Here is a 13138-nt window from a genome sequence, read left to right as displayed (position 1 = left end):
CCCAGCGTGGGGGCGTCGGGCATCACCTGCACCCGTCTCCACGGCATCCCTGTCCTGGACACAACCACACGACACGTGGCCTTTCGTGACCGGCTGTTTTCACGAAGGTTTCAAGGCCCGTGCACGTCGTGGTGAGCGTTAGCGTTCTGTTCTAATGATCGAATAACGTTCAACGGCAAGGAAACACCGCATTTTGTTCGTCTGTTCGCGGGCGTTCGAGTCGTTTCCACTTTCTGGCTGCTGTGAATCCCCCAGGAGCAAATGTTTGTGGAAAAGTTGTTGGTTGGACATCTGTTTTCAGTTCTTTTGGGTACACACCTGGGGGGGTTGCTGTGACGTAAGGCAGCACTTACCCCTCTGAGGCACCACCCAGGGTTCTCAAGGGGCCGCACCCCTGCACCCGCCACCAGCAATGCGCCAGCATCCCGATCCCGCCACACTCCCACCGCCTGAGGCGCTTCTGACTCGCGTTTGTCTCACGGATGACGTGGAACATCTTTCCACGTGCCGACTAGCCGCCTGGACATCTTCTCTGGAGCCACGTCTGTCCGAATTCACGTCCTAATTGGCTTGTCTTTTTGTTGTTCAGTTGCTGGAGCCCCTTACGGATTCTGGATACCAGAATCTTACCGGACACAGGATTTGCAAACACTTTCTCCCATTCTGTGGGTTGGCTTCTCACTCTCTCTACAGTGTCCTTTGATGCACAAAAGGTTTTAACTTTGATAAATTCCCATGGGTTTTTCTTTTCTGCTTGTGCTTCAGGTATCAGATCTGAGAAACCAAAGCCATGGAGCTCTACACCTATTTTCTTGTAAGGACTGTATAGTTTCGGCTCTCAAATTTAGGTTTTGACCCATTTTGAGTAAATTCTGCATGAAAGCAAAACTTCACTCTTAAAACTGGATCTTCAGCAGTCCCAACACCATTTGTTGCAGAGACATTCTCTCCCGTTGGAGGTTTGCAGCATCATAGTTTGGGGGCTTGTTTGGGGGCCTAAAACGTGGTCTATCCTGGGGAACACTCCCGTGGGGCTGACAGGCTGTGGGGGGCTGCCCTGCGGGTATTTGCAGGTCCTGTACATCCTGCGTCCTTGTACCCAGGATGGGGGGGGGGGGCGGTGCTGACATCTCCAGCTATTATACAAGCATCTAGGTCGCCCTGTAATTCTGTCAGGCGTTGGCTGCACATACTCTGGGGTTCTGCCCCCAGCGTGGACACGTCTACCCCCGTCCGTACAGTCGGACTCCTGTCAATGTGTCATCGCCTCCCGGGTCTCTCTTAACAGTGTTTGCCTTAGTGTGTTTTGTCTGCCCCGACCACAGCCCTCCCAGCCCCCTTCGGGCCACCGTTCCCTGAGGGGTTCCTGTCTTCGTTGCTGCACTTTTCAGCCTGTCGCTGTCCTTGCGTCTAAGGAGTCTCCACAGACAGCACACCGCCAGGCCCATCTCAAATCCGTTCTCTCAACTGCTGCCCTTCAAGCGGGAGAGGGGGGTGCACTCACGTGCAAAGTGATCACGGACAGAACCCTCTGTGTGTGCGTGCTCCCAGCGCCTCGTTTCTGCCTTCGGTGCTCGCTTGTTCTGCTACGTTATCTTGAGCCTCTTCGGAATTTTTAGAAATTGTTTTCTTAATGGCGACCGTGTGCCTCACGGTGAGCGTCTCACAGAAGCATCTAGTCTGAACCAGCTTAGCTGCCACGGCGCACGAACGCGCCCCTCCTCCACTCCCTGGTGTTGTGCCCCTTACATCTCTACACGCTGCACACCAGAAAAACGGATCTGTGATCACTGCCCTATACGTCTGCCTTTTAAATCACGTGAAGAAACAAAAGACGAGTCACAAGTCAAAAGCACACCACGGCCGGCTTTGACATTTACCCCGCGGTTACCTTCTTACCAACGCTCACAGCCCTGGGGCCGCTCCAGCTCTGAGGTCTCCAGGCGGACAAAACACAGGCAAAGCCCTGTACTGACCTTCTGGAACAAGGCCACGCCAGGGACTCCCCAGGGCGGAGGGCAGGGGCAGGCAGGTGCCTTTAACCCCACACACAGCCCACAGTCCTGTGCTCACAAGCACCCCCTCCCCTGGTTGTTGTAAAATTCTGATTTAGCTCCTGAGTCCCCAAAACAGGATCCGGACAGGTTTGCTAATCTGTGTGCCTTTAGCACAGAAATGAGGTGCCGGAATTCTGTCTCCCGCCACGTCCAGTGACCTCCCTGGTCCCTAAGCTTTAATCCAAACCCTCGACTCGAACGTGGGGTCTTGAGAGAGAGGCTCCGGACCCCTGCACCTGTAGTCTGAGCGGTGCCTCCCCATCACCTGCCCACCGGCCCCGGGGACTCCCCAACAGGCTCTCCACGGCTCGGGGCCCCCATGCTGCCCCCTTCCTTGCCTGTGATGTTCAGGGCCCGGTATCCTCTGCACACGCATCTCCTCTCCTGCACCTCTGCGTCCAGCCAGGGCCTCACCCCTCCACTCCAGGCCTCTGGCCAGCCGCTGTGCGCACCTGCCCTTCAGGGCCGACCGGCTTCCCAAACCCCACACTCCAAACCTCCTCCCAACCTCTCCACCCTCCTGGACGCTCCTAGCAAAGCCTGGGGCATCTCCTTCTGCCCTCCCCTCCCTCCCTCTCTGGGTCCTGTCCCTCCTGCCCCTCCCTCTCCAGGCCCCCATCTGGGCCCACCCTCAACCCGGATTCACAGACAACACCAGAGCACCTTGCCCACCTGTGGGGACCTCAGCACAGGGCAGGGGATGCCTCCCCTCCCTGTCCCGCTGCTATTCAGAGCCTGTCCCGGGCCATCCGAGGGAGGATGTCCATTCCCTTGGCGGTGGGGAGGCACTCTGGCAAACTGTGGACCACGTGCAAAGGCAATGGGGTGGATACCGGCCCGGGCACCTTAGCTGCCAGAAGGACACAGACCATTGGAGACTTCCAGAGCATAGAGGGCCCGGGCCTCTGCTGGGGCTTCCCCCGCGGGTCTGTTCCCGTCTGGGCGCCGGGAATCGCAGCCAGGTGACCAGCTACGCAGCTGTGCAGCTGTCCCAGCCTGTAATCCCGAGCAGCGGGGCTGTGGTCCCACCACCTGCCTCCAAAGAAGGATCCCCGAGGAGACGCAGTCCCCGAGGCATCGCCCGTGACCGCGCGCCACTCGTGCACCGGGACTCCCTGCAGCCCCGCCCACAAGCTCAGTGTCCGTCCACCGGGTGAACACCCGAGCCTCGCCCCTGAGCTGCCTGAGTCCTGACGGGGGACAGGCACGCAGGACACTCACGGGGGGAAGCGGGACAAGCGTGCGGCTGCTGAGAGGGCCTCACACCTCGGCCCCACGTGCACGTGCGCGGTGAGGCCGTGGTCCTTGTCCCTCATGCTCTTTCGCATTTGAAAAATAGCCACTTGCAGCTTTTATGGTGAAAGGTAAACGCGCACGCGCACACATGCATGCGCGCTCGCACGCATGCAGTACGCGCACGCGCACGCCGCCTGTACGCACTCACACGCCGCACGCACGCGCAGGAGGCTGTCCCCAGGGAAGACCACGGCTCCCCAGGTCCGCCGGCGCCCATGGGCTTTGGAGGGGCCCCTCGGGCAGCCTGCTGCTCAGGCTCGGGAGGCACTGCTAGATCCCGAAGGGCCCCTGTGTCCCCAGCAGTGGGACGGGCTGTGTGAGCGCGGGCAGCGAAGCTGAGACGCCACACCTGCCCGGCAGGGGCCCCGTGAGCGGCACGTCAGGGGTACCTGTGACCGCCTGGTCTAGGGCCCGGGGCCCACGCAGGACAACGGCCACCCACTCCCCCACCCCCCCACCCCCGCCCCCCCGGGTGTCACTACAGGTACTGCAGCCTTAGGCGTCTGCACCCGGCTCCCGTGCCCAACACATTCCTGCAAAGGAACAAGGGCCGTGCACGTCGCCGGGGCAGGGGAGACACAGGGGCCAAGGTGGCCCCCCCTTAGCAGGGCCGTGCCCGGAGCGCCCCGGGGAATCCCATGTGGGGCCACCTGGACTCACCTGGATCAGGCCCGCTGCAGGGTTCCGCCTCTTCTCAAAGTGCTTCTGCCGGTGCTGCTCTTGAACTTTCAGAGCAAAGCCAGATCCCAAAATGCCCTGCAGATCATCAGGGTCAGACCACGTGCTGGGGACCACAGCCCCACCCCCGCCCCAGCCTGCACACCCGGGGGCCTCGCCGGCTCTGCCTTCCCTCCTCCTCAGTTGCCCATCACCTGGGGACCATGCTGGGGAGAAACACTCGGATTTAGGGTAAAGGAAAACCTCCACCTTGCGGGAGAGGGCCGGGCCCACAGATTACCCTCCCTCCCGGTTGGCCTGCACTGAAGCAAGTGCAGCCCAAGCTCTGGGTGGCAGCCACCTGAGACAGCTGTGTCCCCACCAGCCACCCCTCTGACCTGTCCAGCTGTGGGTGACACCAGAAGCACCCCCCCCCCCCGGGAGATCTGACAAGGCAGCCTCATCACCACTAAGCACTGCTCTGGCTCACAGGGACCCTACTGGTCAATCCCATAGGGCTGGGAGGGGCTGACAGTGACCACAGATGCAGGGTCTGAAGCCACAGCTGGAGGACGGTCAGTGTGTTCCCACGGAGGCTCACAGAAGCCACCCGCACCCTGCCTGCACAGCCCGGGAAAGGGTGTCCTTGCACCATACCCGCTGCCTGCGGCTCCTGGGGTGCCAGGGACCCTGCTGGCAGCCACGCTCCCGTCCTAGGGACCCCAAGTGGACAGGTGCCCCAAGCTGCGTGTGGCCACCCGGGGGCTCGCCAAGGCAAGAGGGGCCACAGGACTTACCGCAGGAAGAGCAAAGAAGGAGACGCCAATGAGGGTGAATGTTGCAGCCAGGAGCCTCCCGTTCCAGGTCTGGGGGTACTTGTCCCCATAACCAATGGTCGTCAGAGTGATCTGTAGGGCGGCAAGGCCAGTCACTCGGCCAGCTTGGCAGTGACCGCCGTGGACACCCGCAACCCTGAGCTGGACACTTCCAAAGCCCCCGGGAGTCTTACACGCAGTGACCTCCCACACCGTTCGGGGTGAGCTGGACAGGCATGGGGACCACCCTCCCCATCACCATCCTTCCCCCCCTGCAACAACCACATCAGAACTCTCCGGATCCTTTGTCTTGCCCTACATGCCAGGGCAGGATGTGGGGGTCACCAGAAGCCTGTGTTACCATTTCACACGCATGAGGGCAGAAGAACCCGTCAAGCGGCCTCCCCCAGGACGGAGGCGGGGGCAGCTCTGGGCTCAAGGCCAGGCAGCAGCCAGGAAGTGCAGAGTCAGGGGCTGGACAGGAACGGTGCTGAGCAGGAGCCCCGGGGGACAGATGACGGGGACAGGATGGGGACCGTGTGGTGGGACGTGTGGAGGTGACATAAGGCCAGAACGGGAAGGGTCCCCAGAGGTGTGGCCGGAGCGCAAGCTGCCCTGTTGTACAGCGGGGAGAGGAGCACCCACGCAGAGGGGTGCTTGGGCACACAGGAGGGCCCGCTGCCCGTGGAGCAAGCCCCAGGTGGCCCCTAGCAGACTTGCCAGTGGGGATGGGCTCACGCTGTTGGGGACAGGGGCACCTGTCACCACCCACCTGCAGCCCCTGGAAGCTGTCCCCGGGTGCCGCACAGGGCCTGCCATGAGTCTGGGAGACGCCCTGGGTAAATGGAGGCCCCGGGGGTAGGACCTTCAGGGCCTGTTTACATACAGCAAGAAACAGGCCCAGGCGAGGGGCCACCGTCCCCATTCCCGCCAGTGCAGAAAGTTCTGGAAAGTCACAGGTAATGAGGAAGGGCAGCCAGGAGTGGGTGTGGGCAGGAAGGAGACCCACTTCTCACCATAAAGCTTCCCTGGTAGAATCTTCACCTCTTGTGAGGATTACAGTCAAGATTTTTAACATAAACTAAGCGTATTTTAAAGACAGGAGATGCTTCAAACCACCACTCTCTGCAAAAATGCCAAGGTTGTGCAAAGAAGCCTGGAGAGCAAGGGTAGGACCTGGAGGAGGGGCTCAGGGTCAGGAGGCGGGAAGAAACCTGGAATCCACGGGGCCACTCTGTGGCCGGACACCTTGGTCCTCACACAGAGAGAAGAAATCACATCCATATGACAAAGGAGTCTTGAAAATTAAATTAAAATCAAGCAGGCGGAGATGTACGGCTGCAGACGCCTCCTCGGGGCCGGACAAGAGGTGAGGAGACAGAGATAAGAGGACACATCCTGAGGCCTGTTGGGCCCGGAGGGAGGGCAACGAGGTAGCTCACGTGCACAGGAGGACCCCCCCACCCAGCCACATTCCAGAAACACGTGGGAGAGGATCCCGGAAGTGTGGGTCCTGGCAGCCGGGAGGGCGTGGGAGTGGGACCTCGCAGACGCCCGGGTCTGAGAAAACTCTCAGAAAGCCATCGGCCTGCTCCTCCAAAATGAGGGCAGATTCGAGGGGGGCATCGGGGTGGGCCTGGGCGGGACGAACTGCGGAGACTCCTCAACCCCCATGAGGGTCCCCCACAGCCGCGCAGGCCTACAGGGCAGAAGAAAGGGGAGGCTCAGGCTGGACGTTTTCCAAGAATGACGAGCACAGGGGACGGGGCACCACCTCATTCTATCACAGCACAGAGTGAATAATTCACGTCTGAAGTTTAAATCCGGAAACAGCAGCGTAAGCATATTGTTGGGAGCATGGAGGCAAACCCCAAGAAAAGCCACAGGAGCTCTGCCCAGAGGGCGAGGAGGGAGTGCGGGGAACTGCGTGGTCACTCTAACACGCACACACTATTCACCATGTTTAAGTACTACTTGGATAAAACACTTAAGTAGCCGTTTCGGTTCCGTTCTTCAAGATGGGAAGGCCATGGCCCACGAACAAGACCTGGGGCAGGGCAAGCCGGGTCACCAGTGACTGGCCCACGGCCCACCCCGCTCCTTCCCGCTCAGCTAGGGCACAGCACACAGACTCCAGGCTGCACGGCAATCGATAAGATGATTCTGGATAAAGTGCGTTCTCACTGAGATGCGTGTAAAAGCTACATATTCCTTTCGCCACTGGATCTGAAGTATCTGCCCAAGGCCACGCAGCCAGCATTTGTGGAAGGGGGCCTGGGGTCCCAGGACTGGCCACACATCCCCAGGCCAAGCGCCCCGCACCCTCGGGGCATTCCAGCACCCTGCCTGGGGACATCCATCCGTGGTTTTGGGCAAGGAGCCAGGCCAGGCTCCATCTAGCTAATGGGGATGAAGCCCACAGGGCAGGGCCACAGACACAGGGCTACCCCACGCAGGGTGGAGGGACCCTTCAGAGGCTGGCCCAGGAAGAGGCAGGTGACAGGGGAGGGGCGCTCCGGGGCCCTGGGAGCTGGGTGGCCGTGAGCAGGGGCTGTGGGCCCACAGACTCTCTGCCTGCCCTGACGGGCAGCCCGGAAGGTGAGGCCCAGGAGGGCCAGGGGCTCGATTTTGCTTTTCCAGACTCTCTGTGTGACAGAAGGGCTGTGCCCTCCTCCCTCCAGCACAGAGGCCTCACACACCGGTGGCCAGTAAGGAAGGTGGGTGACCGGGCAGGGCCTCTCCGCCCACTGCCCAGCCCCAGAGAGACCTCTGCAGCCAGAGAGCCCCTGTGACTCTGCCATGCCCTGGGGGCAGGGGGCACATCCTGGAGATGGGGTGGGGGACAGCAAGGAGGAGGGCCCCCAAGGAAGGCGGTGCCAAGCAAGCGGGTCCCCGGTGAAGGACGATGACCCCAGCTGCCAGGACTCACCAGGCCCCACCAGAGGGCATCAGCGTAGGTATCAAAGTGATCGTTCTCGCCCTTCTCTGCCAAGTACACCAGAAACGAGGCCAGGATGAGGCAGAGGAAGCCGATGTACCAGGCAGTCACCAGCTCCTGAAAGAGAGGGTCACGTCCCGGCTCCCTGGCCCCAGCAGGCACCACGCCCAATCCAGCTCTCTGTCCCCACAGAGCCCTCGGCAGCCCAGGCCGGCACCTGCTTGGCCGCATGGCCCTTAGCACAGGGCCGCTGCGGGGGTGGGAGGGATGGTGTGTGTGGTCCTGCCTGTGTGGTCCCCGTGCCACGTGGCCCCTGAACCTGCTCACACAAACCCAGAGGACGGCCGCTCAGTACAGCCCAGCTCACCCCGTCCACCAGGTATGGGGAGCACCCCCACAATCCTGAGGCACTCCCGCTGCAGATCTGGGACTGCTGAGAACCTGTCCCACCTCCCCACGCCTGGAGCAGGCAGCCCGACTGCCCACTGGCTGCCCTCCTTGGGGACAGACCCCCTCCCCGTCCAGCCTCAGGACTCAGACAAGGACAGGAAAGGAGGCCATTTGGGCTGGCGGGGTGCGGTGTGGGCCTCGTGGGGGCTGCCTGGGACACAGGGCTGGGCTCCTGCCAGGACGTGGGGCAGGGGCACCTCAGGGCAGCCGCTGTGAGCCCGGGCGGCACAGACCCAGGCTCACCCACCAAGCACAGAGCGAGCCGCAGAACAGCCGCTCTGGAGAGAGACGACCAGACGGACCGGGTCATGGAAAGACGCCCCCAGAAGAGGGGATGGGCTGGTTCCCAGCTGACCCGCCCCCTGGGCTCGGTTCCCCAGGGCTGGTGACCCCGCGCCAGCGCTCACCTTGCTGTGGGCGTAGACCACGGAGCCCAGCAGCTTCCAGGTGCCGCCGCGCCGGTCCATACGGATCATCCTGAGGATCTGTAGGAAGCGCAGGCTCCGGAGAGCCGACGTGGCGAACACGTTGCCCTGGGAGCCAGCGGCCAGCACGGCGATGGAGGCGATGAGCACCATGATGTCTGCGGGGGACGTCGCGGCTCGAGGCGGGGCCGGCCCCCTGCACCTCCATGCCTGGTGCAGATGAGGGCGGGGCCCCCAGCCACGTGGATGCGTGGCAGCACGGGGACGCCACGGCCGTCCACCTAGTCCAGCCTTGCCCGGCACGGCTGCTGTCCTGCCACCTGTCCCCTCCTCCCGCCACCAGGCCGAGCTCACCACAGGCTCAGATGCCAAGAGGGCAGGTGGGAGAAACTTCCAGAAGGAGCCAGTCCTCAGCTTCAGCCTCAGCCCGCCTCCCGTGCCCACACACACTCAGCTCCTCCCGGAGCTGGCAGCCCCCGCCTGCATGCACACGTGCACACACGCACACACATGCCCCGCTCACCTGTCACACACGCACATGTGCACACACGTGCACACGCGCACCCCGCTCACCTATTACGCAGAAAGGCTTCCGGGCAAACTTGAGCCGCCCCCTCCAGCCGCGGTACCGGCAGCAGCAGCCGGCCGCCCAGATCCGCACGAAGTACTCCACCCCGAACACCACGATGGTCACGATTTCCTGCAGGAGAGGCCGCGTTGAGCCACCCCCGGGCCTGCGTCAGGGCTGGGACCAGCCTGGCTGAGCGGGAGTTAGGGTGGGGGGCCCGGCCTGTGTGGGCCGGTGTCAGTGGGAGGGGTCCCACACTCTGGACCCGGATCAGCCTCCTCGAGCGGCCCCTCTGTCGCCAACAGCAACGGAGACATCGCTCTGTGGTTGCCATGGCGCCCGCCCCTGCCTGTCAATTGCCGTCAGCTTCTCAACCCCCTGTCCCACGCCCACGCCCGCCGGGAAACACCCCACACCTTGGGGCCAGGGGGCGCCTGGGCCCTCGGGCTCCAGTGAGCAGGGGGGGAAGGGGTGGGGGAGTGGGGTGGCTGTCAGATGCTGTGGGGACACAGGGAGGGCAGCGGGGTGGACCGTGTGTGGGGAGAAGTGGGTGGGAGCACTGTGACAGTCGCGGTGGACGCTGCGAGATGGCTCATGTCAGGAGGTGAGGCCAGAAGGGGCCCGGGTCCACCAGGCTAGAGCTGGAAGAGCAGGGGCCACGGGGGGGGGGGGGGGGGGGCGTCTCTGCGGGGGAGGCCAGGCTCATGCAGGAGCAGGTCGGGCGGGGGGGGGGGGGGGTCAGAGGCTCGGAGGGATGGGGATGGGCCAGCGACCACAGCCTCCGTGGCCGCACACCCACGGGGGCTCACCAAGATATAGAGTGCGCCCTCGGAGCTCTTCTCGTACTCCTTGATGGTGGAGAAGACGGACAGCACGAGGCAGGAGAAAACCAGCAGGAAGCTGCGGGCAGAGGCAGAGGGTGTCAGCGGCCGCCACAGAGGGGCCGGGGAAAAGCGCGCCGCACGCACGCACGCACACAGCGCGCCCGGGACTCCTGCCTCAACAGCCCTGGGCTTTGAGACGGTCCCCAGGCTCTCGGGGGGACACCGGCTACCCCGTGGACATCCCTCAATGAAACTCATCCTCCTTGTTTGTAACATCCCTTTCTCGGCTCCGAAACGGAAACCGCCGATCTTCCAAGTAGCACCGGCCCAGGGCCTTGGCCGCGGACCCGCGTCCGGGCCGCACCCGGCGGGCGCGCAGAAGACCCATCGGTTCCCGAGAGGTGGAACCAGGAGGCCCCATTTGACACCAGCCAGGGTGTCCGTCCAAAGGCTGAGGGTGGGGTCTGAGGGCACAAAGCACACAGTGTGGGGAAGCTGGACAGGGGCCCGCACACCACACCCCTCCCGTGTGTTACTGCCACCCTGGACGTGCCAGGGGGAGAGACCACAGTGGGGAGGCTGCTGCGTGGTCCGCCACGAGCCCTGCCCCCCGGCCACCTCCAGCCGGACGTCCTGCCGGCACACGCAGCCCCCAGACGTCAGGGCCTCGGCCGGATCCCGGGGCATCTCGGGCAGCCCGGCCCCACGCTCCCCGAAGATGGGCAACCGCGTGCAGAGACACACGACCCTCCCAGGAGCGTGGCTGGTGAGGGCGCTCCCGGCGCGCACCCCACTCCGGAGCAGAGGCACGGACAGCAGATGACAAAGGCAAAGCCGGTGCCCGCTGGCACACACAAAACCACGCGAAGAAACAGTCACATCTCAAAACCACAATTAATTTCCTTTGCTCATTAGACAATTTATTCAATTAACCGAGCGCTGGGAAAAAAACGTCCAGCTATCTCATGTGTCTTATATTTATTCATAATTCTCTGCCTGGTGGTATTTTTTCCCGACTCAGTCAGTGGGGAAGCAGCATTTACACACAGTGCCTCTGCCAGGAATGGGGGACCCGGAGACTCCAGGGCTCTGGGTCAGGACCCCGGAGGCCTGGGTGACGGGAGAGCCCATGGCAAGGAGGCCACCCAGCCCAGCTTGGCCCGGGGCAGAGGTGCAGAGAGCCCAGGGGAGACGTGAAATCTGGCAGGCTTCCCTGAGAAGGTGTCCACAAAGGCAAAAAGGAACTGGTGGGGCCAAGAAGGGAGAAGGGAAGGGGTGGTCCAGAGAAAGGGACGACAGGGGGTCCCAGGACTCAGCAGAGGGCAAGTCCAACCAGACTAAAGAATGGGGCCTGATGGGCCTGATGCCATTGTCACCCACGTGGGGGGACCCGGAGAGTCCACACTCAGACTCACACTGTACGAAAACATTACCCTGAAGTAAAAAGGGAAGGCCCAAGTCCCAAAGCAACCGGGCCCTCCCGGCCCTGCTTCCTGAGGGCAGCTCTGACTGGCATCTTGGAACATTCCGGAATGGCCTGGCCGTGCTCTACGGACACAGAGCCCTTCCCAGAAGGCAGGGACTGGGATGTCCAGGGCCACGCCAGCAATACAGGAGAAGAAAAACCCAAAGCCAGACACGGTGAATGTTCCTAGGCCACCAGGTGAGCAGAGTGAACCTGAGCAGAAGCCACCCGGCTTCTGAGGTTTTGGAGCAGGTGGCCACAGACGGCAGGCGGGTCTGCACGACGGGGGAAAGGGGTGGGGCCTGCCCACCCGTGAGGAGGAGGAAGGAGGCAGGCAGCCTCGTGGGGCACCCCACACCCGCAGCAAAGACAAGCAGATCCCCATGGAGAGAGGCCGCCCACCCGCCCAGCCTCCAGGCCCAGGACTCGAGTCTCCCACGGATCCCAGAGCCTTCCCTCGCTCCCCAGCTGGCCCTGCAGGCCGCTGAGCAACGGGGAATACACTTCTTTCCAGGCCTCTTCCCATCTGCAGGCACCTTGGTGACAAGGGTGCCCTGCCATGCCCCCTGCCACATCCACACTCATACCCACCTTACACAGGGGGACACTGAGTCTCAGAAAGGTGGTAGGGGGCTCTGCCTCTGGCCTCATGATGCCAGAGCACAGTGTCCTTGGTGATGGGGACACGTGGGTGGGGTCCAGCCCTGGGGAGCCTGGAGGAGGGGCCAGCCTCCTGCAAGGCAACAGGGGAGAGTCACCAAAGCCCCGCAGCCCATGGCAGGGCCCCTGGGCTGTAGCGGTTGGGGCCCTGGGCAGACCTGGAGTTTCCTGTGGGTGCTCAGGGGTCTGCAAATGGCCAGTGTTCCCACAGTCCTTTCCCTCAGCGACCCCGTGACCCTCAGTCCCGGCTCCTGACAGCTGTGGGAGGAAGGGGCCCTTCTTCCCACCCCTCGCCCTAGGAGAGGTGTTGGGGACGGTGCACAGGGAAGACCAGCACCACCGCGGGGGACCCTCACGGCACGGCCACGTGCTCAGAGTGTGTCCCCTCCAGGCCCCGAGGACCGACGTGGCTCATGAGGAAACGTTCAGATAGAAATCTGTGCTGTGCTGGCGCAGGATGGCTGGTCTGCTTCCTCTTGATGGGGACAGGTGAGTGGCTCTACCCACCCACAGGCTCATCCCAGCCTGGTCTCTCCAACACCCAAAGGCCCAGGTGGGAGAGGGCCTTCTCATGCCCTCCAGCCTGGGAACCGTCCAGGCTGCAGGGAAAGAAAGGAGGGAGGAAGCGTCCCCGGTGCCAGAACGGGGCGGTTTCCCTGCAGCCCGAGAATGGTTACGATCGCGAATTCTCCGGCAGCGGTTGCCAAGGAGACCAGTATCTCAAGCAGCCCAGATTCCAGGGGCTGGGATGGGGGGGCGAGGAGGGGGAGCCAGGGTGACAAGGGACCTCAGATGACGCTCACGAGCAGCGAGGAAGCGGGCCACCTGGAGACGCAGCTCTGGCTGGAAGCACTCCCCCGCTGGCTGCCTGCTGCTGCGCCCCAGGACCCACAGCAAACACCGTCTGCACCCGGCAGCAGGAGAAACCGCAGCCAGACGTCAGGAGGGACATCTGAGCCACAGCCCGAGCTCTGAGCAGAGGA

The 13138-nt window shown here is 62.9% G+C and overlaps 1 protein-coding gene across 2 annotated transcripts in view; it reads right to left on the bottom strand.

The window, feature by feature from the left end:
- The window catches only part of KCNQ2 (potassium voltage-gated channel subfamily Q member 2), a 51632-nt gene that overhangs the window by 24586 nt on the left and 13908 nt on the right, over nucleotides 1–13138 (bottom strand). For both annotated transcript variants that reach the window (XM_042979940.1, XM_042979941.1), the window contains exons 2-7: nucleotides 10016–10106; nucleotides 9212–9338; nucleotides 8621–8796; nucleotides 7755–7880; nucleotides 4808–4918; nucleotides 4014–4109 (exon numbers count right to left, since the gene is read on the bottom strand). In XM_042979940.1, the coding sequence (XP_042835874.1) occupies nucleotides 4014–4109; nucleotides 4808–4918; nucleotides 7755–7880; nucleotides 8621–8796; nucleotides 9212–9338; nucleotides 10016–10106 (727 nt within the window). The remainder of the gene's footprint in view (nucleotides 1–4013; nucleotides 4110–4807; nucleotides 4919–7754; nucleotides 7881–8620; nucleotides 8797–9211; nucleotides 9339–10015; nucleotides 10107–13138) is intronic.

Source organism: Panthera tigris, chromosome A3 (genome assembly GCF_018350195.1).
Source record: "Panthera tigris isolate Pti1 chromosome A3, P.tigris_Pti1_mat1.1, whole genome shotgun sequence".
NCBI lineage: Eukaryota > Metazoa > Chordata > Mammalia > Carnivora > Felidae > Panthera > Panthera tigris.
Note: the sequence above shows the minus strand (reverse complement) of the source record. Positions and strands in the feature narration are given on the sequence as shown.